At 32.7% G+C, this 25,917-nt stretch overlaps 3 protein-coding genes across 7 annotated transcripts in view; 2 read left to right on the top strand and 1 right to left on the bottom strand.

Annotated features, from left to right (window-relative positions):
- Window positions 1-3,337, top strand: part of LOC105331637 (pleckstrin homology domain-containing family G member 7) — a 38,606-nt gene extending 35,269 nt beyond the window's left edge. The window contains exon 18 of the mRNA XM_066081543.1: window positions 3,211-3,337. The gene's annotated coding sequence lies outside the window, so the exon portion shown is untranslated. The remainder of the gene's footprint in view (window positions 1-3,210) is intronic.
- Window positions 1,588-4,369, bottom strand: LOC105331639 (uncharacterized). 4 transcript variants are annotated; one of them, XM_066081550.1, is made up of 3 exons: window positions 4,236-4,365; window positions 3,521-3,582; window positions 1,588-3,337 (listed from the first exon to the last, which is right to left on the bottom strand). In XM_066081550.1, exon 3 carries the CDS (start codon window positions 3,335-3,337, stop codon window positions 1,643-1,645), a length of 1,695 nt encoding a protein of 564 aa, XP_065937622.1. In that variant the 5' UTR covers window positions 3,521-3,582; window positions 4,236-4,365; the 3' UTR covers window positions 1,588-1,642. The 4 variants fall into 4 exon arrangements, with proteins under 4 accessions (XP_065937622.1, XP_065937621.1, XP_034304503.2 ...); XM_066081549.1 differs by having other exon boundaries at window positions 3,521-3,637; window positions 4,236-4,254; XM_034448612.2 differs by lacking the exon at window positions 3,521-3,582 and having other exon boundaries at window positions 4,236-4,369.
- Window positions 3,734-21,786, top strand: LOC105331640 (uncharacterized). Of its 2 annotated transcripts, none has more exons than XM_066081542.1 (21): window positions 3,734-3,757; window positions 7,707-7,866; window positions 7,982-8,048; window positions 8,173-8,248; window positions 8,483-8,578; window positions 11,377-11,452; window positions 11,871-12,054; window positions 14,317-14,383; window positions 14,588-14,654; window positions 14,781-14,858; window positions 15,176-15,274; window positions 16,746-16,848; window positions 17,139-17,192; window positions 17,341-17,408; window positions 18,370-18,554; window positions 18,808-18,864; window positions 19,173-19,233; window positions 19,346-19,474; window positions 20,509-20,616; window positions 20,773-20,850; window positions 21,180-21,786. In XM_066081542.1, exons 1-21 carry the CDS (start codon window positions 3,749-3,751, stop codon window positions 21,260-21,262), a joined length of 1,905 nt encoding a protein of 634 aa, XP_065937614.1. In that variant the 5' UTR covers window positions 3,734-3,748; the 3' UTR covers window positions 21,263-21,786. The 2 variants fall into 2 exon arrangements, with proteins under 2 accessions (XP_065937614.1, XP_034304504.2); XM_034448613.2 differs by lacking the exon at window positions 3,734-3,757 and adding an exon at window positions 5,913-6,631.
- Window positions 21,787-25,917: the final 4,131 nt, after the last annotated feature.

Raw genomic sequence — 25,917 nt, 5'->3', positions numbered from 1 at the left:
TTATTGAAATGATAAATATGTTCGGATGTGAATAAATCTATTGAAAAGCCTTAATATCATTGCACTACATGTACAAATAGTTTGAATTTAGAAATTAAATCAAAACAAGTGAAAAGCTGTCAATGTGACAGTAAACCGGGTTTCCTTTTAATTGAACTGTACACATAATCCATGTACAATGTAAACCCTAAATTGATAAACACTACCTACCGTATCCAGTGAAATGGAGAACCCTATATGCAATATTTTGTCGCAAAATGACTTAGTTCAAAAGCTGGTATTTTTTCATAAATTATCAGAAATCAAAATCCTAGCAATATGCACACTTCTAATATATGTACAATTGATCTGCAAAAGAACAACTTACTATCTTGAAAACTGTAGGAGGAGTTATCCGTACAATGTGGATACCCTTTAAGCAATAGTTTGCCAAAAAGCTGGTATTTTTCATAAGTTTTCAGAAATCAAAATCCTAGCAATATGCACACTTCTAATATATGTACAATTGATCTGCAAAAGAACAACTTACTATCTTGAAAACTGTAGAAGGAGTTATCCGTACAATGTGGGTACCCTTTAAGCAATAGTTTGCCAAAAAGCTGGTATTTTTTCATACATTTTCAGAAATCAAAATCCTAGCAATATGCACACTTCTAATATATGTACTATTGATCTGCAAAAGAACAACTTACTATGATAGTAAGATAATATTGAAAACTATAGGAGGAGTTATCCGTACAATGTGGGTACCCTTTAAGCAATAGTTTGCCAAAAAGCTGGTATTTTTCATAAATTTTCAGAAATCAAAATCCTAGCAATATGCACACTTCTAATATATGTACAACTGATCTGCAAAAGAACAACTTACTATCTTGAAAACTGTAGGAGGAGTTATCCGTACAATAAGGGTATCCTTTATGCAGTATTTTGCCTTAATATGACCAAGTTCAAAAGCTGGCTTTTTTTCCCATAAATTGTCAGAAATCAAATCCTAGCAATAGGCACACCTCTTATATATGTACAAAAAAAAGAACAACTTACTATCTTGAAAACTGTAGAAGTTATCCGTACAATGAGGGTACCCTTTTGGCAGCCGCCCGCCCGCCCGCCATTTTCACCATTTTAATAACAGGATTTTTTCGTTGGAAAACCCGGTTAAAAAAAATAAAATTAAAAGTAATTGATGGCTGTCTAATGTGCATCATTCCCATGCATAAAGAAAACAATTCAGGAGAGACGCCAAACCTACCTCTTATACTCTCGTCATTTTTACATCCCTATTTTAATACGATAACATATTAAGCATAAATACATTTTGTTTTATTTTTATCGATTCAATGGGTTATCAATTTGAAAGCTTTCAGGGTGTCTTAATATATATTTTTAAAACAAAAATTATTGTAGCATTTATCTGGCCTTTGTCTGTATTTTGCAGAATAGCTGTATGTACGTGTAGCCATAATCCAGTGTTATTATCGCAACGCACGTCGTGTATCTTTGACGATAAGTTGTATATATGTTTAACAAAAAAGTATATATGAGCACTATTTTCACGTATGATGTTCTTGTTATAAAAGAGAAAAACAATAGCCTTTAAACAAATCATTTTATTTTGCATCCTTTTTTAGCATATCGTCAATTCTTACATATTCATATAGTTGTAAATCTGGATTTCAAAGCCACTATCTTTACATCGACACAAACAAACTAATCTGTCATCAATATCGATACAAAAACCAAGCAGAGAACTCTTCTTCAGTTGTATCTTGCAAACGTTCCCGAAATCTTTGCCAGTGATTTGAATCATCGATCTTTGTTTATCGTAAATAATAGTGTTACCGAATTTGTCGCAAAGTATGAGATTTGGCAAAAACTCCGGCGCGTTTTCCGCGTAATGTGCGCAGTAACTTTGCTCTTCTCGCCCTGATGCGTTCAGAACAAGAACATTTCCATTACTTTTGTCCAGCACTGACATATCCCCATTTATTCGCTCCTGGATTTTAAACGGATAATAAAGGGACTCGGTAACAAAGTCAATCTCTTGTAGAATGTTACCATTCAAATCGCATCTCGTTACACGGTAGTCTTGCTGATGAGACTGTAACTGTTTGCCTTCTTCAATGACAAGCAGAAATCCCGAAAACGTGCAAGTCATGTCAACGTATTTCCATTTATCCTGCTTTCGGATTGTTTTTATGGATTTTTCCATCAGATTTATCTCCATTAGCACATCCGATGCTGCAAGGAGATGCCTTCTGTCTGACGTGGAAGCTACCACACAGTGTAGGGATCCTCTCTGTGTTATTGTTTCAGTTACGGCATCAAAGACAACTTCACCATGAGCATTTTGAAACACGATGCCATGCATTCGTGAATTACCACCATGTGCAAAAGCTAGCACCGTAATTACAAGGACGGGGCCGTTATTACCAACGACAAAATGCGAGCTGTTGTTATACACATCATCTATCGCCTCTTCTTTTTCTGATCTACCAAGTGGACTAACCGTTTCCGGTTTTGGCGGAGGGAGACGTTTAGGGTGATGTTTGGCGTTCTTTGCCCTATAGGTGGCACTAAGTACACTCTTTACTTCTTCAAAAAAATCTGAATCGCTCAGTTTTGTCAAGATTAGACAACGTTTACTACGAAGGCGCGACTTTTGTAGAAATCTGTGGTTCATTAGACGTTTTGCAAGTTTTTCAAGCATTCGATCGATGATATGTTTTCGTAAAGCGACCCGAAACGAAATAAATATTAACTCAGGAGGTAGCATAGAACCAACTCTTCTTAAATAAGCTTCTATTTCATCCAAAATATGGTTTGGGGATTTACGGCATTCATAGAGAAATAAACGAGAATGAGATTGAAGATTTAAGGAACGCGCTAAAATATATGGCACCATATTGATTTTCCTGGTTTGTGCTTCAATTATTGAATCAATTGCTTCTATTATCGCATCATATTTAGGTGTTAAATCTCTCAATAAAATTTGCATATCATCCTGTACTTGCTTTAGATTCTGTCGCATTAGAGCTTGAATGCTCATTGTCGTATGACGTAATTCATCATTTAAGCACTCAAAACAAACTTTCTTGAAACAGGAAATGCAGAAATAGTCGCAGATGTTTGCAGCATGTTTCCTGCAGTATTTCCCGATTGATTTAGATGACATCCTATCTCGGTAGAAACATACATAATGTCCTCTGTCAGTTTCAGTTCCAAGATGCCTCGCCAAACACGAGGAACATAGCCCACTGTCACAAATTGTGCAATACAATCTCAGTGGATTGGGACAGTACTTACATAGCTTGACCACCACACCCTCTGAGCTGGACATCTGGAAATCAACAATTAAAAAAATATGCGTAACATGATTTTATTGTATTAAATTATGTAAACTATACATCAATAATTAAATAAAATATGAGCATGTGTACAACGAACATGCATGTGCAAGCATAAAGCTTAACATTATCACATTGACTTTCTTAACATTATCACATTGACTTTCTTAACTCACCGTGAAATTTGCAAAAATGAATCTGGCGACCTCTTATGAAAATCATCTCAACCTGCACATTGCTAAAATAAGCATTCTTCAACGATAAATATTCTTCCTTGTCATGCACATCCGGTTCTTTAGAAATGTGGTAAACATAATTTACTTTTACTTTCATTTTGCAGCATAAATGGGTGTTGCTAAAACGCGGAACAGAAAACGAAACGGAAAGCAGAACGGAAAAATACTATGTTTAGGGTAAATATTGTATGGACTCAAACTAGTTACTTCGTAACATTTATCAATATTTTATGAATGATTATTATCAAAAGGTCGCTTAATTGTTTTTTGTATTATTCTTACGAATGTCTATTAACTAAATCACTGTATTCAATTTGCTTAATAAAGTACGAAGCTGAAAAATGAAATGTACAGATAATGTAATTAGATAAGCTATTAAAATAACTTTTAAATTATTTTCCTTTTGTAGTATTGTTGGAATAATAGTGTAGGGCAGTTAGTTGAAGCGTTTGGATGTGTTTTTCATCTTCGAAACTTGCTTGGGATTTTAATATTTTAAAAAATAAAACATGATGTACTCCAATCCACATTAAATATTTAGTGATCCTTACTTTTTCAAAAATAAACTTGAATATGGATAACAGTACTAGTTTTATCAATATTAAGAATTTCATAAAGTATATCGTTTTTACATCTACATGTATAAAGTAAATACCATTTTCTGTATTCCATACCGTTCCATTTTCCGTTCCGCGTTTTATCAACACCCTGCATGAATTACGCCAGGCAATGATCGATATGAGCAACAGAAGCAGCCAGTCATAACTTTATAGCCTACAAACAAAATAAAGTTTGATTAGTGATCGTGAAGAAAAACCCACCCAAAACAGGCACGATCATCGCTTTTCAAACTGTGTGTACATGTATGTGCCTGTGTATAGGGGAAGGGGATATTAAAAAAATTAGATAATACTATATTGCCTAATTAATTAATTGGCATAGGCGTCGGAACAGGGGTGAGCCCCCCCCCCCCCTTCCCCCCCCCCCCCGCCCCCCATTTTTTTTTACATTAAGTAAGACTTAACCATAACAATTTTCTATTTCTTATTGCTCGTCAAGATCTTTTTTTATAAGGCTAGCCCCCCCCCCCCCCCTTGCGCACGTTCAATTTGCCACTGTTTGGTATACGAATATCGTCAATGCTATCCAAGTTGCATTAATTTCAACAAAGATTTATGTGAAATAATTAGAGTCGCATAATAGTTAATTATTATATCATACATACTAAAGACGGAAGTATAATTTTATGCACATACTTACGTTGGATTGTTATCAGGGACAGCTGAGGTGGTAAATAAGCAATCAAGGTTAAAAAGGCAGATTTGTTTGTGTTTGTACTTTAAGTCTATAAATTATCTAATTAAATGATGGCACGTCAATGACAATTATGAAATAATGTAATTATTCCTTTTCAGTGCCATCAAAGTGTATTGATAAATTCATTTAGAGAACATTTTTGTAGCATACAGTATCAACTTATTCTGTTTAAAATTAGTGCGTGATCAGTAGAATCTAGCTTCACTTAGAACGGTTATGAGCTGTCATTAATATAAACATTTGTTATATCCTTAAAATATTTTTCGATAAGTTGTAACCAAGTTCAAGCTCAGTTTATTTACTCAAACAAAATAATTTGGTACATATACAAGAGGAACACATGTACATGTACAAAAAAAACCCCATAAATACAAATCGTTATAAGTATGGTTGTATACATAGCCATGAAGGATAAGACATTAAAAATTGAAGAACAGTGTGTGACAGAAATCATGTTTATGTAACACTTTGGTAAAAAGGATAAGATCAGGAAAACAAGAAAGGGGGACAGACAACATCGAAAATATTTAAAAAAAACATAATTTTCTCAGAGATGTAGAATTATGATTTGACATCTTTTAAAGTATTTCATGTTAAGATTTTTCCACATTTCTTCGGATCCCCAATTTCTAAAATATTATGAAACACTTCACTGATAAGTCCTTTGTTACCCAGTTAACAAAAACTCCCTTTTAGAGGTGTACCATACCACCTGCCTGTCTCTACATGATTTGATGTACAAAATTGTATCATTTTTTTTAATTTTGCTGGTAAAAATGTCAAAATACTTAATATCATGCCGTTTTAATACTCCCTCGTCGTTGGAGAAATGTTTGGTAATTTGATACTATTTTTAATTAATTAGATAAAATTGCAGGATGAACTAGCTCTTAATGTTACTGCATGGACGTATCTATAGACAGAGATAGTTTATACTTCCTTGTTTTTAAATAGAGACCAGTGCAATTAGAATGTTTGCAGTAGATATCATTATCTCCGTAAATGTGTACACTTAACTTTGTGAAGAGCAAAAGTCATTTAATTGCGCTGAAATTCATTTTATTTAACCTTGCTGTTTTGAAGTGTAAGAAGGTCCTTTAGAAAAAGCAAAGCACATCGTGCCCGTATTTAAATGGTCTTTGAATATGAAACGAAAAAAATGAAAATAGTTGAACTTGTAACAGGTTGATCGCTGAACGATGGAATGTGCTGCCATGTTCTGAGTAATGGATACTCGTGTTGCTGACGTTTGATTTAAAATGTGTACAAATAAATAAAAAGACCAACCCTTGATGCTGAAGTAAAAAGAAAAGGATTAGGATTAGGAGAGCGTAATTGGCCAGTTCCGGTGTCAAGTGTTTTTCCACATTTTTCATGCAGACGTGCGAGCGCGTGTGTGCTGTTGTGTACAGTGAGCTGACAGTAGATGTGCCTGACTAAGTGTGTTTTTATCAACAGTGTCAATCAAGCGAAGCTCTATCCACGCAGGTACACACAGGTGTCTCTGAAACTTACAGGTGATAGCGTGATACACACCTGAAATATACGTATCCATTATAACATCCCGGTCTCAAAGTGAATTTTGTACAAAATGGAAACTTAACTAAGTCCGGAGTTCATTATTTTGATTCGTCTTTGAATCCACGGCGTGTTTTACGGATTCTTAACAGGAACATGGGGAAGGAAGAGGAACTGTTAAAAATAGTTCACAACAACGATGAGAAAAAACTACAGGTAAACTCGGACCCGGAAGTGGGGGGACCAGATTACTCGGTGAACCGATTACTCATTGTATGCATTGAATAGATTTCGGTGTATGTTAAGTTAATTTTTTTTCAATTTTTTTAAACTGTGTTTCAAATGTAAACATGAAATTTTATTTTTTTTGGATTTTATTTGGTATTTTGAACAATTGATATAAGTATCATTAATATTAGATTACAGCTTGTTTGGTTTTTAGCAAAAACTAAAATCAAATATGAAAATCGTTGAAATCTTGGTGTGGGAAAATATCATGCACACAAGGTTACCTAAGTTCATACGCAACTATTATTTCATGTTTATTTATAAACTCGATTTAACGTAAACATAAATAAGGAAAGAGTACTGAAAAAATACGAAAGTGGATACTTGAAGAAAAGTGGTTACTATTCAATGATTTGAAGATTTTCAACAGAATAAAAATCATTCGTCTACAAGTCGTTACAAATGAGCGATTCAAAAAACACAGCAGACAGTTTTAGATACACGAGAGGAAGGTGTATGTTTCTAGTCACCGTACATGTATTTTAATAGTTATTTTCACAATATGTCAGAGAAACAGAAATATCACCAATGTACCTTTAGTTATTTTAAAATTGCGTAATGGTTGTCATTACTTATAAAAGATATACCATGTGGTTGCCATAAAATTCATGACTGTATTCAGTGCTATGACAAGACAATTCTAACTTCCTGGAAAAGAGGATGCCTGAGTGTGATGAAATATAGAAAATATTCAAAATAAACGAAGTTTTATTGGTATAATTTGTTGATTTTCATCATTACAAATATTGTTATAAGGCTAGTAAATTTTAAACTATTTCTCTTAACAGTACAGCCTTATTTAGAAGTAGGATTTACGATAAAAGCAATGTTTTTTGAAATCCAACAGAAATATATTGTCAACATAATTAAATGATTCATGAATTTATAATATTTGTTTGTTTATGTTCTCAGCTTCTACTTACTTGTATTAGAAGTATTATAGTTTTATTTCTCTTAATGATAAATATAATTTATCTATTGATTAACTCATTAACCTCAATAGAAACTACTACTTCCCGAAAAAGAATTCCAGATCCGGAAGGTGGATGTACCTACTTCCGGTACCTTGGGAGGCCGGATTCGGATGCAGGTTGTCCACGTGGACATAAACTGCCAAGAAAACGACACCGGATATACGCCACTTATAATCTCCGTCCTAAATGGTACCCTTACTTTGATTTTTTTGCGATGAATTATTAATTCTCGTTATAATAAAAAAAAAGAATACTATGCACTAATAATCATTTTTCAATTATATGGCGAAACTATATTTTGCAGGCAATAAAGAAATCATGGAAACCTTGCTTTTCTACTCTGCCAATGTCAATCTTGCCGACAGTAAAGGGTGAGTATGATTATTTTGAACGTCACTTTGGTAAGTTTTCCATTCCAAATCATGTTTAATTCTTCTGCAATTTTATTCTAATTCATACATATATCTTGAATGGTATTTGTTTTACTTTTTGTAGAAATAGCCCTCTGCACTTAGCTGCATTTATGGGAAGACTAGATATTGTTTACTTACTCTTGCGTCACGGTGCAAAGGTAAGTTGTACTTTCTTTCTTTTTTCTGTTTGTTTAATACCTCTATCCCTTTCTCTCTCTGCCAATACAGGACATTAAATAAATAGATAAATCATAACGTATAGAAACAAACAACATATGATTATTCATTTAAATTTCATTTATGATTTCCCATGTCTGTTCTTTCAAAATATCATTTTTATGTGTATAAACAGTTTAAGGCTGAATTGGTTTCTCTTTTACTTGTACGCTTAGGTGAACACTCAAAACAGTGACGGCAATACGCCAATGCACGTGATTTGTCAAAGTCGAGCAGACGACAGTGTTCAACTCATGTCAACCTTATCAAAAGTAGGTCACGCAATTATATCATTTTCTTTTTTTAGCAGAGTTTGTCTGTTTGCAATATTATAATGGGATGTTAGTTATCATATATGTAATCTAATTGATGCTACATATTCATTTTACTTCAAATTCACTTTTTTTTTCTAGCTTTATGAAATGTAGCATTCTATTTGTAATCGTTGTATATCTACTGTGACTTATTCATTTTTTGAACTGGATTATAATTAAATTAATTTGCGCATGCGTTAGAGACGTTTAGGCAATCGAAAATCAAAATCTGCATCAATATACAATTTTGACAATGCTATTACGTATAATTATTGGTCTCATCGAAAAAATTCTCAAAAATGAAAAATAATTATGCGCTCTTTGATTCTACCCAGATGAAAAGCAAAAGCATAACTCAAAAAAACCCCAAAACTATTAACAAAAATTCAGAATATTATAACACATTCCTCAAAACGGCCAAAAACAAAACAAAACAAAACACGACCCCCCCCCCAAAAAAAAAAACAAAAACAAAAACAAAAACAAAAACAAAAAAAAAACACCCAAAACTAAAACGCCATAGTTACTTCTGTACGTGAACTATATTCATTAGGATTTAGTAGTTCATCAACTTCTGTGAACATTACATACTTACCAAACTTAATGTTAAATCATCCTGTATCAGATTCAAATCACACCATTACAAGAATCCATCAAGTCTAAAAAAAAATGATACAATCACCCAGTTAGTTTTGTGTCATATGATTCAATTATCCATATTACAATAACTTTCTGGTATTAAAAAATAATCTCAGTTGAATGAATTATATAAAGTTTATATTAAATCATCCATTTAAAATGTCACACAGCAGCTTTGTGTTAGAAGATTTAATTATTCAATCTAGCTGTACATGTGTAATAGATAATTTAATCTGTATAGAAATCAAATTCATATAAAAAGTTCTAGAAAACCATCTATTTAGTTCTGTGTTAATTGAATAATTTATCTTACTCGTATTAGATTTCAAATCATCCTGAAAGTTCCATGTTTTATTATACAGTCATCCATATGATTAAATTGAGCATCTAGTTTGATGTTAGATGCATTAAGCTTTAATTGTTTCCTGTATTGGATAATTTATTAATCTATGAAGCTTTGTAACATGAGACAACAGTCCTTTTATATTGATATGTGTTATACATGTTCATAATATCAAATTGATCATGAATGCAATTTTCCAAAATGTTAGTTCTTTAAAAGAGTTTGAATCAGCCACGAGGTTCTGCATAAATTAAGTGTATAAAACTCTCCATAAAAACAATAAAAGATTACATAATCATCTATCAAGTTTTGTTTAACAAGGACATACTCGTAACAATCATTCATTACATTCGGTTTTAGATTTTGAAGTTATGACAGATTGAAACAAAACAGTCATGCTAATTTTGTGTAATATATAGTATAAAACTGTAGAACTAATCATCGGGGTTTCAGGCACGTAGCATCGTTTTTGAAAGTGGGGGGGGGGGGGGGGGCAGACCCATCCAAAAAATCTTGACAGGCAAAAAAAAAAAAGGGAAATTTAAAGTTTTCCAAAAATCTTCAAAATCCTAATACGTGTGTGTGTGTGGGGGGGGGGGGGGGGGGTAATTGATTCTCATTTCCCAATTTCATATCAATTTTTTACTAACTTCCAAAAGGTTGGGGGGCCAACTCCATTATAATTCATTTTTTTATATGTAAATTTTAAACATTTTGTTGCTGCGATAAAAAGTGGGGGGGGGGGGGGGGGGGCAGGCCCCCCCTGCCCCCCCCCCCCCCCTTATGCTACGTGCCTGGGTTTTTTTTAAAAAGAAGAGCAGCTATAGGGAGGAAATCACCGACATATGTATTGTGTATGCGTTTGCATTGCATTTCTATTTGAAATCTCGCTAAATCATATGATTTTTCTCTTACGTTTTGGCGCCAAGTGATACATACTTGAATACATAACCTTGAAGGGTTAATAATTGTGCTTTGTGCAAAGTGTGTGTGACAGGAAACAGAAGTAAAGATGCACATGTTTTAACTAGAAGGGATAGTCCCAAATACATATTATATATATATTTCCATGTAATTATCAAAGTTAAGAATACGCAACTAAGTACTTTCCATTGCAATGAAATGCATTAATTTTGCAACTTGTCTGAAAGCTAGAAAGGGAATTTTATATTATATCTGGTCAATCGTTACTTGTATACTTGTATACAGAACTTTTTCTTATGAATTGTGTCAGGTTTTTAGTTGTTACAGAATAACTAGAGCTTTATCATCATGAGAATAGTTACCGACTTTGTGATTCGAGTGAATATGTTACGCACAATTTCATCTTAAACAGAATAAGAGTTTACTCATACATGTACTTGCAAACACAGTGACTGTCGTGAACCACGGTTCTTAGCAAAACACCTAATGGTTATTATGGTGATTTTATCCCTTCATACCCATAGGAAATTTACATACAAAAAGAACGCAATAATATTACATGACAAGTTATGAAATCCAACATGTGCTATGTTTATATTAGCCATTTTCTGGCAATACATTGACCAGCAACAACTGTTTCCAATCATTATTTCCCTTTTAAAACAACACCTAAGTATTGATTTTATTTTTTTTTTAATCAAGGAAATCCAAAGCCATTTTTATTTTGTTCTTCTTTTTAATAAGAAATATATACACTGTAATGATATAGTGATTTCAAAATTGTGTCCATCTTTGCGTTTAGTTCTTTCCTTAAAGTACTTTTTTATTAATTTGTCAAAATTATATTTAGGCAGGTGCTGATTCTACCCTGCAGAACAAAAAAGGGGAACTACCGCTAGACGTAGCAGCCATGTACAACAGGAAAGGTAAGAATAATCTTAACCATTATAATAGTCATGCATTTGTTTTTGACACCTCTAAATTGTTAAATTTTTTTTGGATCATTTTTTTTCCAATTCAGCAGATCTTTGGGTTTTTTCTTCGAAAAGTTCCTCCCAGTTAGAACCATTTTAACAAGAGCTTAGACGTTGGGTAGTTGTGACAAATAGCACTGTGATATAGGACTGTCATCGTTGGCAACTCAGTCATGGCTCATTGAAATCAACAAGATTTGTCTGGCTTTCGAGCTAAGACTACGGAATAGGTGCATATTTCGCTTAAAACAAGCATCGTTTTAATTGTTTTGACGCAAGAAATAGAGAGTCACATCCTACTGAAAGTCCAAGCTCATGTAAAAATGATTCTAAGTTGAGAATCTTGCATTGTATCATCTTTAATATTTAGAGCTTGTGTCCTGTCTGATGGACGGTGAAACAAGAATGGCCGGAAATACGTCGGCCATCATTGAGGCCGCTATTAGAGGTCATTCCGAGATAGTGCGCCTGCTTCTGGATTTTGGAGTCAATCCGAATTGCCTCAACAGAGAACGTAATACATGCGCCCTACACGAGGCAACCCGTTTTCTAAGGTACCGTAGTTAATGTCTACTAATCCTTAAAACCACATATTTAGTAAAATTTATTTTATCAAATGGTTGCGCACTATATTTTGTTCCATTTAGAACTTAATAACTTTAGATATACCTGTACGTACATGTACATCGATTTCAAAATTTAAATTTCATATGATTTAAATAACTACAGTAGTTGGCCATGAATGAGTTCGCAAAATGGCGGCGGCGTAAACAAATATTGTCCGCTTGGAAAGTTGAGAGTAAAACTTTACCGTAAATCATGAACGTATCGAGTTCAATTTTATCCGAATTAATAGTTTCATAATTTTTGGATTGTTTTGTTTTATTTTCTGGATTATTCCCCTTTGGTAAACAATTTATCGTCTGCATAGAAACAATGGCTCGCCACGGGAAAGAATTGACAAAAGAACAAAAAGAAATCATTTTATCTTTATCAAATAAAGGTTTTTCAAGCTATAAAATTCAGGAATTCACTAATATAAACAGCAGAACAATTCAGAAATTTTTGAAAAGGGTGAACGAGAGAGGAACTACAGAAAACAAGCGGCGAAGTGGGGGTAAGAAAAAAACAACACCTCGAGATGAGCGAGTTTTATTTAGACGTGTGAAAGGCAACAGACGACAAACATTAAAAGATCTTACAAGTAGGTTTAATAACATAACAGGTTGTAATATATCTGAAAGAACTGTAAGAAGAAGACTATGTGACGATGGATATAGGAGGCGTGTGGTTTCAAAGCGAATTACTATCTCGCACGTAAATCGAGAGCGACGGAAACGCTTTTGTAGACAGAAATTAACATGGACTGTCCGTGAAAATTGGTCTCGAGTCATCTTTAGTGATGAGACGAAAATTATGTTGGGTAACAACAATAAAATATACGTCTGGAGGAAGCCTGACGAGCGTCTACGACCCGAGTGCTTGGGTGAATTTGGAGACAGGGAGCGCACCTGCAAGGCATCTGTTATGTTTTGGGGGTGCATATCATACCATGGCGTAGGAACCCTTTCACCAGTTGACGGCAACATGAACACTGATAAATATATTTCTATCCTTGATGATTATTTATGGCCTGTGGTCGCACAACATTTCCCGAACCGACCCTGGATCTTCCAGGAAGACAACGCCCCTTGTCATGTGTCTGCTAGGGCCAATGCTTGGAAAATCACCAACAATATAAGCACATTACCATGGCCAGCCCAAAGTCCAGATCTGAACATAATTGAAAATGTCTGGAAAACCTTGAAAACTCGCATACAGCGACGAACATCTGAAATTAAAAACGCCGAAGACTTGAAACGCATAACGCTGGAAACGTGGACTGCATTGCCTCTTCACTACATTCGCAGCTTGTACGACAGCATTCCACGCAGAATTAGAAGTGTAATACGCACAAAAGGGCAGATAACTAAATACTAAACAAGAAGGTAAATGATTTATAATTTTAAGATCAAATATCGGAGTTTGATTTTTGCAGACGAAGTTTGTTTACATCGACGACGCCGCCATTTTGCGAACTCATTCATGGCCAACTACTGTACATGTAAGAAGATTATTGTTTAAAGTTATCAAATCACGTGTATATTTAATCTAACAATTTACATTGATAAAAAAAATGATATTAACACAGTTATCAAATTTCAAAACTAGTAATTATTTTGGATACAATATTTTAACATTCATCTCATGATTTAAGAAATAAACAACGTTATTTAGTGAACATGGCGTTATGAATAGCAATTGCTCTGTTGGCATATTCCATGATGCGCGCTAGCGCATCATGGAAAATATGCCAGCAGAGCAGTTGCTATTCATAATGCCATGTTCACTAAATAATCGTTGTTTATTACTTATATTTGCATTTTACCACTCGCAAATACCCTGTATTAGCCTAGACCTTGACATTTAGCTATTACATCAAAAGTAAACATTCAGACTGTAATATATCTTTTTAATTCACATAGATTTGTTAACAGAATCAATGATATGTTATAACGGCAATTCCTTTAAAATGTTATCCAAAACATGTTTTAATATTACATGTAAATGCGTCAATTGAAATGGAGTTGGAGAAAAACACATGATGTATCGTATATTGGTTTAAATCTATAACGTCATGGAAAAGTATATAATAACGTTACACCTTTATGACGTCATAGTATACTGACAGAGCAATTGCGATTATAGAGAAATAATTGCAGCTCCTCCGTATGGGCTTATAGTGGGAAATAACAATGGAAATGCAAATATTTCAGAATAAAAGCAGCCGAAGAACTAATAAAGTATGGGGCCGATCCAGACAAGGAAACCTCCAACCACGAGGTAGTTATGAAAAAACTAGACTGCAATACTATGTACCTCTAATTCATTCGGCAAACCTCGGCCGATTCCGTAATTTACATCAAAGTTAGATGAGATACGAATCGGCCGAGGTGTGCCGAGTGCCTCTTATTTTGATCAGTAGCTGTCTATCGTGTTGTTTTCTAACACTACAGACTTAATAGTAATATTTTTTTTTTATTTTAGACTCCTTATAACATAGCATCGCAACTTCCCCCAGTAAAATCCAAAGAATTCCTCCAAATGTTTGATGGTATATAGTTTTGATTTGATGTTTCTATGTATTCATGGACACTAGTTTTGATTTTTAAATTTTTTTTACTAGGTATTAAGAATAAAGATAAACGTTTCATATTGATAAAATTTTGAATATTTTCAGAATACAAGACCAAAGGACAAACAGAAATGCCAAAATTTGTGATGGTGTCCTCCAGAAAACCTAGTGTAGATGTTAAAGGTAAAAATAAAATTTCGACGCATTATTAAAAAAATCTGATATGTATAAATTTACATGTATTATCGAATCACTATACTACAAATATATATATCTTGTGTGTTGCTAAGAAAACAAGAAGCTTTATTTGATTTGTAGAGCAATACAGGAAAAGTGGAATATGTTTTAGAGGACTTCATTTTTTGTTTTCGAAATCTTGAAATTTTCTTTTCGAACATATATATTTGAAATATGATGTACTTGTACTCTTAAAACAATTAATCGTATCGGATACCACCGGAATGAATATTTTACTGAAGAAGTATGTATCTGTGTTTCAGACTACCCTCTCATTGATACCGACCCATCCTGGACGAAGAATAGTCCCGACTACTGCAACGCCTGCACGGCAAACAGTCCCAACACCAACTTACTGGACGGTACGGGCGCTTGTCAGTCTGTTCCATGTATTTCCTGCTCATTGATCTTGATATAATCTGCATTTATCGCCATTTGTCGAACACTAAATGTTGTGGATTTTGTTGTTGATGTGATTCACGAAATCAAATATATTTTTAAGAAATCATACATCAATCTCTATTACATTGATACTAGAGGCGCTTCTTTCTGGAATAAAAGTTTACTTTTTAGGGTGATAAAACTAGGTACTAATCTCCGAGTTACGTGGAGATCCTCGTCCCCCATTCATGAGTTGAGGAAGATTGCAATTCACGTAAGGGGGGAAGGGCACTTGACTTTGTAAAAACCTGAGTATGGTGTTTTTATTTGGCAAAAATACTTTACTTTTCCTATATTTCCGATTACAATATTCACAACTTAACAACCAATTAAGATTCAACTTCTAGTAATAAGTTTTTACTTCAATATGTTATGAAGAGGTTTTGTAAATATTTCAAATATTGCATCTTCAAATAGAAACGTGTCTTTGATGAGATGCGTGTAATAGAATCAATAGCACGTGGATATACATGTATACGGAAATATCTTTTCAAAAAATACTCTGATAAAAACTTTAAAAAAAATATTTTTATAAACTTAGCAATTATAGAAATACTAATTTATGTTGACACAAATACATGTGACATTTGTAACATAGATCGTTGTTGACGGAAGTTCCTCGATTTAATTGAGGTTATGCAATCAGTTAAAATGTTCTTGGTGATAAGTGTTCTTAATTTTTTTTGAGAACTTTCCGCCTTATATTTTTTTTTGCGCAAGTTATATGTCACACTTAGGCAATTTAATTAACCAACTCATATTTTTCCCTGATTAAATGGACTAAAGTTTTGTTCAACATTTTTAATGCGTAAATTTTATTGGAAGCATTTTATAGGACTTTCCAAAGTCTTCATTATGACATTATGTGTAAATTACCGTGATTTGTGAATTAGCAAAAAATCTCTTTAAAGTAATAAATTAATTAAAATTGCTAGTCATTCCAAAATACGTTCTCCACAAAATGTCTCTTAATCAGAGAAAGTAAACTTTCCTTTTGAGTTTTTAAGAAAATTTATTTTTTAATCATTATTTTGCTTTGAGAATCCGCTAAGACTTTGTTTTCTTACTAGGGACATTTTCCCCTATGATTTTCATTCTGGATCTTTGTATAATTTATCGTTTTCTACAACATAGTGCCCCTGTTGAATTAGTTTTTTTTTTATTGTAGTACCTATTTCTCTAACATTTGTTATAATCAAACGTTTCACAGAGTTATTTAATGTGTCAAAACAAAAGGTTTTACTCATGCTACATGTAGCATGTCCACGTGTGGACTTCTTTACATTGGGAATATTGGGTTTACTCTAAACTGTCACAGAAAAAAGCGACTGTGTTTGTATACGTGTCTATAACTATATAAGCATAACTAACCCCGAAGCTTTATGTCGACAGGAAACCTCCGTACGTTCTGGGTCATACCGGCCATCACAGAAGCTTGGACCGTCTTTGATCTTCACAGTATTCACACCTTGACCGGTGTATTTATTTACGGATGGTAAATTAGAATGTTATTTTCTAATCAATTTACTAATGTCTTTTCGTTTCATAAATATTTGTGCAAATAGATTAGAATACGTTGAACATCTGTTGATATTTCAAAATTAAAAATATAGTTTGAAAAAGGTCGTAATTGAAAATCCTTCGTATATTTAAGGCTAGTACTCCATTGACCATTCAACAAGATGTAGACTTACACTGGAGTTTTTCTTTTCATTTGAAAATCGTAGTTTAATTCATCTGGATGGATTACTATTCAGTAAAATGTTATTTTGTCTTAATCATTAGGTCAAATCCCCAGATGGTGAAAACATTTGAGTTACAAACAGCAGATGATATCAGGTGAGCTTGAAACAGTGATGTTTTAACATTTGGATGCATTTTGGTTTCTAATCTTTCAAGTTTTCTCAAGTCAGTCACGTGATACACACATAAATCAAGACCGCAACGCCTTTCAGTAGTTTCATGACTTTGATTTTTATTGTTACAGGGGACCTTGGACAACTGTTGGTGTTTTCACGTGTTCTCTAAAAGGAAGTCAAAATGCTAAAGATCCAGGTACTGATTGTTTGACCCTTTCTTGTACAAAACTCATTAATTTTGATTATGAAGATATTGAAAACAAAATCATATCAAAGCAAACACAAGGTGCCTTATAGCCAGTCATGAATGGCAAATGTCTGTGAATAATTTACCTATGCGTTTGGATACAAACATAAAATCGCAAGCAGAAAAAAATCGTTGTGTTAATTTTGATTTAGGTACAGAGACAGAAACCGAGGTACAGAAACCGAGGTTCTAGCTCATACTTGTGTATGTGTGTAAAATACTGTATATACCAATATTTTCATTCCATAAATTGTTTCATACTCTAAATATATTGACTCTTAATAAATCATATCATATATTGTATACATGTTATATAGACAATGCCCCTATGTAATAGAACCATTATAACTAGACCTTGGACTTATGGAAGGACGTAACTATCTTTTTGTATGTCAAAACAAGTTAAGATGACACTGGTTTCAAGTGAAATATACACAGTCATAGCTCAAAAGCCAGACACGTCTTGATTTGATGGCTGAGTGGCCAGCAATGAAATAGACAGGCCTACTTCACATTGCGGTTTGACACCCAACGTCCAAGCTCCTGTTAAATGGTTCTTTTTTCGACATATAACTGACGGAACGCTTAGAAAAAATAATTGCTATTCAGAGTTCTCTTTCTTTGCTTTTAAAAGTAGTACTACATATTTATTATGATCTTGAAGGGTCGCGGCATAACTAGACTGAATCCTGTCAATTTTTTATCTTTAAATCTTGAATGTTTGTATGTGTGGTTTTTCATAAGTATTTTGTATGCTTAACTAACCAAATTGATCGTCAATTGAAAACTCTTTTTGCATGTCAAATCATCGACTTTATAAATGTGCCATTACTAGATTTATATATGATGTTCAAAGTTTCTAGAACAAAATACCCCAAACTGTTTCAACCAAGCCTTATCTTTCTTGCAGGAGTTCCTCAGAAGTTTACTGGCTTTACATCAAAATCTCAATTTTGGAGAATGAACATTATATCGAACCATGGCGGCCAATGCACGTGTTTTCAGGCCCTTGAGTTCAATGGCACCGACCACCGCATTATAGAGTTATTCGAACAACTAAACCTACAGAAATACTCAGATTCTGTGATAAAGTCTGTAAGTATTCTCTCTCCAATGAACAATAATGTTATGAATACCCCCCCCCCCCTCAATAACATATCTAAAGCCCCAATCTTAAAATATGATTAAAAAAAATTCTAACCCATCCCCCCCCCCCCCAAAAAAAAAATACAGATACATATATATGACATTTTAAACTATGACATTTATCATAAGAATATGTATCACTAATATACATTGTATCGATTTTACACACATGGATCAATACATCTTTTTTTTTTATTTTCAGGGATATAACAATTATCGAAAATTTCTTCTAATAGAGGAAGCAATTCTACGTAATCTGGTGAGATTTTCGTCAAAAAATATCAAGACAATAATATTTCCCTCTTAGAAAACTCTGAATGTTAAAATGTCACTTGTATTTCTCTTTTAATCATGAAACTTACATTGGTGTTTTGAACACTCACACAAATATTCGAGAATCTTTTTATGTTTACTTTTATAAATTACTTATATACTTATATTATTTAAATCTTATAAACAAGTTTATTAATTCCCATAGTTGTAGTTATTTTTTCTTTTACTTGCTTTAATTTAACAATAATTTATTTTTTAACACAGTTATATGTACTACACTTTTCTCTCTTATAGATAACAGATGAAAATGATTTCGATAAAATATTCCAAGAAATCAAAAAGTCAAGGAAGAAAGGTCCTTTTTCAAAAATAGTTTTTTCACTTGCATCAAGACTGTCAACTTTTTTGCAAATCACAGAGATGACTTTGGAAACATTTTTAGACAAGAGTTTTCATTTTATTTGTAGAATTTTCATTGACAACCTTGAAATGGGAAAAACTACCTGTCAGATGTCTCGACGTTGGAGAGACGCTACCAAGTATTGTTGTCAGGGCTGACACTGGTTGTACTGAACTCGTAGAGGTCTTCGTCAAAGGTTTGGAATCTGTTGATTTTCTTCCCAACTTTAAACATGTTTACTTCAAGCCGGAAAATTCTAACTTATAAAATAGATACAATGGCGAGGTCCAAATTTTTCACTTTGCCTTCCCACACTCTGGGAGATTTTAGAAAGTAATTGCAGGTTATATTTTGACAACTTATTTAGCTCTTACATTGTTTAAATTAAGGACATGCTATCTAGATTTAGCAATGTCCATTGCATTTACATGTAGTTACAGAATTTATTAAAGTAACTATAACTAATTAGTCTACTAAATATAATTATTCATTGTTGAATGATAACTATTTGCTACTTTTGAATAACTTAGTTGCAGAACTATTGTTCTGCAAGAAACTTCGGGTTGACAAGACGCTGTGCTACATGTTCTTACATGAAAAACCTTTGTATTTTTGATGAACAAAGTATGACCTTTGTTAAAGACATACCTACCTAAATTCTGTGGAAAGTTGGAAGATTTAAAAAATTAAATATCGTTATTTCCATAGAATGGATATTAGTTTAATATGATCAATACCTGTACACGTATTTGGTCACTCTGAATTGCAGGATATATGAAACTGTAGTTAAATGGCTTTTCCTTTGTAGCTTTGATTCTGCAGCTAAGGTTTAAATGAACCATTGCTACATGTAGTGAAACAATGGCTCCATGACTGCCTTACGACTTCCCAATAGTTTGATTTGTTCTATCAAATGGAGAATAAGTTTTCTGCATAAGCACTTTTAATAAATAATGATGATATAGATAATGTTGATTTAAGAAATTCAAAGAAAAAAGAAAAATGTATATACATGTATATACTATGAAATGCTTTCTGTTGTAGTTTATTAAGACTAATATAAAGGTAATAATCATTGCAGTCAACAAACTCACTTACACATGAGTGATGTATTTTTCCTGCAATATTTGCTACCTTCTTTATACCTTAGTGAAACTAGCAAGGAAAGTATTTTGTTTATTGAATATCAATAAACATATTTGCACGTATATTTTGTATTTGCCTTGACAGATAGTAAGGCTGAACTAAATGGAGAGGCACGGGTTCAGCTGTGTTCGAATGGAAACTCTTCTCCCCAGTATTCCACGGCTGTATTCAAAGACATGTCATTTAATTCCGGTAATGACAAGATAAAAAAATGAGGAAAGATTAGTTCCGTAATTAGGAAAAAAAATCATGTATTCTAAAATAGTTCTGTTTTAGCCGTTTGTGTTTTTATAATTTATATATTTTTCCGAGATTTCTTTTTATCATATTTCGATATCTTTATTTTAGTTGGAACATACACGGTTTGTGTGAAGGGAGTAGAACACCCGGATGTTAGTATATCCTGTCCTCACGCATTAGAAATAAGTAGGTTTTATTTTTGTCTTATAAAAGTATTGCGAGTGAATTAAAACCGTCAAATATTAAAGCTGTGAAAATTCCTTGGTCAGCATTAAAGGAATTTAACGGTGCTTATTCATCATTCATTATATACTTTAAAATTACTATAATCAATCGACGCTTCAATTCTTTAATATGCATAGCTTAATTACGTTGTTTTAAAATTAATTAATCATTAATAAAAGACTTTTAAATTCATCGACATATGTATAAACGTGTTTATTATTTAAACACATAACTATAATATAGAACTTTTAATGTACAAAAAGGAAAATGTTTTTCTGTTCTTTTTTCAGAGCCAAAAAATAAATTAACAAAAGAAGTGGAGAAATCTTTTCAGGATATTGAAAGCATGTTAGAGGGTCTACAGGATTTATGACCCACCAGACAATACGACAAACGAGTTCTGCCTGATTAACTACCTACTAGCATATAACTGATAATAAAAGTAATTAAGTTACCTTTGTCATATCATGAATATTAATAAATGGTATCTAAGGTAAACGTTAACTTTGATTTCAGTTGCCAAGTCATGAACTCAAGAAATATAATTATAACAAAACAACATTAGGCCTACAGCTGTTTTGAGTGTCTCACCTTTATCGATAGCGTTGCCTCGGTATGAAAGCATGTGAACTTGTCCGAAAATCGGATAGAATTTCTTTAAACTGTGACACATATGTTCTAAACAGGTTGTGCAATGAATTATTCATCATTTATGTCAACATATTTCATTCATGAACAAGTTGTTTCTTTATGATTTCATTTGCAAATCTACATAATTAGATTCATATGATACCAAATTGGGAATTAAACATTTTATTAATGGTATAAATCACATACTGTTGTGATCCAATGTGTGCGTATTCGTTGATTGACATACAATAAAGGATAATAATGTCTGAGTTTTTTTTTATAATTATTAATGTATGTTATGTTAATTGGAACCTTTAAAGACCAAATATTAATTTTCAGTAACATAAAAATTGATCTCTACATTTTATCAAATTATCAATACAACATATTTAAAAGTTGAAAGGAGTCGAGGGCGTTTATTTCCTTTTAAACTACTACAGTCCTTTATCGTGAATATTAACTTTATTATAAAAGCAATTTTTACTAGCACATATTTTAAAGAAATTTCGACAACTTTAGTTGTGTTTGCAAATAATTCTGCACACAAGCTTTAATTTCTTTCTCAACTTCTGTTCACCTTTCTGTTCAATAAAAATGGTTATCTTGTTGATGACAAACCCATTGTAGATCTCGCACATCTCATTCAAGTTGCCATATTTTTTTCTAATTCAATTAAAGTTGCGATACTTGGTTTCTATTAACATATAAAACGAACTTAACCCCCTTGTGTTCAAATAATCAGTAAAATATATAAATAAATAGCCTCTTCTGTCTTCTAGGTCAATAAATTCAGAAAAAAATTATCACATATTTGTTATATTTAAGATTTTGTTGACTGTAAAAAAAATCAAACTTGATTTCGATAACTGGTCTTGCGAAAAAAAATTTGTAGGTCAAATAAAACGCCTTCACGAAGTAAAGTAAAAAAAAAAAAAGCTTTGAAAAAAGAAATAAATAGACTTACAAAGTCAGGGACTCTATTTTGGAAAAAAATGATCACAAGGACGACACGGTGATTTAACTTCGTAATTCAGCTCGTTTTATAATTGTGGGCCAGTGAATTGGACACCCGCTTCACTAAAGTTAATCATGCAACAATCTTACAAAAGAGTCTAATCTATTGTAACAATGTTTGGAATAATTAGAACAACAGTAAATTCAGTTTCTTTAGACGATTGATGTGTCAACATTTCGTAGTTCACCTTATTTTATCTATAAATACAAGTTCTTTTACATTTTGGAGACACGATTTTAAAAATTGTGTTGTTATTTTACGACTGTCAAAAAAAAAGAGGGCAAAACTTTTCTTTGTTGTAAAGAACTTTTCCTTTTAATTGTATCGAAATAAGTCTAGCAGAGAGTCACGAAGAGTTTAAAGAATTTAACACTTGTCCATGATTACCGTTTGCAAATTGCTCGATTTACGTTGTAAATACATTATTTAAAAAGTGGAGAAAATTGAACACATCTAAACCATACCTTATAGATATATTTATTAATAATCAGAAATTTAAGAATCATAAAAACTGTGGCATATTTACACTAGTACGCGCGAACATATAATTATATTGGTTTTTTTCTGATGGCGTTCAAATGTTTTTCCATTTTCAAATTATCACATGTTATCAGATTAAGAATTGATCTACATCATACCAAATAAACACATATAACAAGAGCCAATTGCACGATAAATGTTAAACATTACCGGTTATTTTTCTGTATCTTATTCAAAGCTAAAACGGATGCAGACAACTTGATTAGAATGTAATGATGTTTGTTTCCTTTACATTACAACTACATCAACAGATATTGAGTTCTCTCGATTTTTGAAACCAAACAAAAACTCTCCATGATATTATTGACTTCATTATAAAAAAAGGTATGTGTTTTGAGTATGTGGTGCTGTAAGAATTTATGATCAGCTAAAAATGATCCCTTCGCAAAATATTCAGGTTTTGGTTTGTTTAGCACAAAGCACAAAGTCGACTTAGCGCAGTTCTTTATGAACACATGATTTAAATCCGCCCAGTATTCGTGAGAACAAGGATCTTTGACTTAAAGGTCCTCACAATATTGACTCAAAAAGCACAATGTTTAAGACATTTAACATCAACAGGTGGGAAAATATTGAGAGATTTAATGGTCAGCACTTCACTAATACCCTCTCATAGAGTTGTCGAGAGTGTCAATAATATCATAGGCAAAAACAATGACCGCCGGTCATGTATAACGAGGGCTCCTGAAGAATAAATGATCAATATGAAAAGACCTTGGGAAAATTCTGGACAATGGACATGTACAGATATATTCAATTAGCCAATTGTGTTAGTACGTTAAATTGTGATGCAGTTTAAATCATTTTTATGAATTTTTTAATGTTGCAAATTAAAACAATCAAAGTAATGATAATTTTAAATGTAATTTAAGCATTCTTGATAAATATGATTTGAACAATATATTGTTGTACATACAAGATTCATTGTATAAAAGGAAAAATTTTAGTACCGTCTATGGTATTAATCTCATGATTGCAAAACAATGCAGCGTCTATTCAAAACGAGTCTTCAAAATTTTCCGATTTCAAAAATGCACTTAATATAGCTTAAAGTATCTTTTTTTTTAACTAACACATTCATTTTTTTCGTCAAAATGAGATGACGACAACAGAAAAGGAACAAAATAATAGCTGAATAGTTGAATGAGTGTTGCTAAATCCAAATCATTTCACTCACCACAGCAATATTGTTTCCCCTTTCTTCATGAACAAACAAAGCTAGACAAACAATTAAATAAAGTACAGGAATCCAGTATGATATTGCGCCTATCGGACAACCACAATTTTGTTTATTTTTTATAAAGATCTTTCAAGTCAATTTCTAAATTAATGCAGTTTTCCGACTAAATTTTGTAAACTTTATCAACTTCATTTTATTTTATTCTTTGTGGTGTAGTTTTTGCGTTGTAACTATTATTAATTAGTAGTCCTAATCCAGTAGTAGACCTATTAACAATAAAATAAGAAAAAATTAACGATTTGAACTTAATTTGGGCTTTATTTCAATTAGTGTAGTGTATTTTAGTGGGTTTTTTTTTAAAAAAATTCAAAATGCTTTCGCATTTATTTGCTTGGAGAAGTCCAAAACTGTTACAGTCTTACTTTTATGCGGCGCTGGTAAAAGGAATAAAGAACAATAACATCTTGATAAATATAATAACATTATAACAGACACATGCATTAATTAATGGCTTTAAATAATTCATAAAATTTTTAAAATGATAAAAATGGTAACCTGAGCTGAAAGCTCAAGTGAGCTTTTCTGATCACATTTTGTCTGTCGTCGGTCTGTCCGTTTCACATTTTCAACATCTCTAGAACCACTGGACTAATTTTAACCAAAATTGGTAAAGCACCCTTAGGTAAAAGGGATTCAAAAATTAAGGACCACACTCTTTTTCAAAGAGAGATTATTATGAATTCTTGAACATTTTTGAGAAAGTTTAAAAAATCTTCTTCTCAAGAACTACATGTTTTTGTCCAAGAAAGCTGGAAGCATACTCCAGTAGTGTAGGTTCATAGTTTTGAAAATCAAGACCAATGGGGGTAGGGTGGGGCCATAATGGGGATGATAGGAATAAATAGGGTAAATCTTAAAAAATCTTCTTCTCATAACTAGTCAGCCATAAAGCTGAAACATGTGTGGAAGCATCATCAGATTAAATACATTCAAAGTTGTTAAAATCATGACCCCCGATGGGGACTTATTCATAGGAATATTAATATATGGGGGAAATCATTTAAAATCTTCTCAAAATCTAACCAGCCAGGAAAGCTGAAAATTAGATGCAAGCATCCACAAGTAGTGTAGATTCAAAGTTGTGAAAATCGTGACCCATGGGAGTAGAGTGGGCCACAATTGTGGTTAAACTTTTACATATGATTATATCTATTAGGATATATCTTTAGAAATCTTCTCTTTAGAAAATAATCAGCCAAGAAAGCTGAAACATGTGTGGAAGCATCCTCAGATAGACTTTATTCAAAGTTGTTGAAATCATGACCTCTGGTGTTAGGTTCGGGTCACAATGGAGGCTAAACTTTTACATAGGAATATGTGGAGAAAATCTCTAAAAATCTTTTTCTCATAACTTATCAGTCAGGAAAGCTGACACTAGTGTGGAAGCATCCTCAAGTAGTGTAGATTCAAAGTTGTTAAACTCATGACCCCTGGGGTATGGGTCGGGTCATAAAGGAGGGGGGGGGGGGGGAGGCATCAAACTTTTACATTGAAATATGCATGGTAAATCTTTAAAATCTTCTATTCAAAAACTAATCAGCCATATAACCTGAAAAATGTTCGGAAGCATCCTCTGATAGGATGAATTCAAAAAATGATCCAC

The sequence above is a fragment of the Magallana gigas genome, chromosome 4, assembly GCF_963853765.1.
Source record: "Magallana gigas chromosome 4, xbMagGiga1.1, whole genome shotgun sequence".
NCBI lineage: Eukaryota > Metazoa > Mollusca > Bivalvia > Ostreida > Ostreidae > Magallana > Magallana gigas.
Note: the sequence above shows the minus strand (reverse complement) of the source record. Positions and strands in the feature narration are given on the sequence as shown.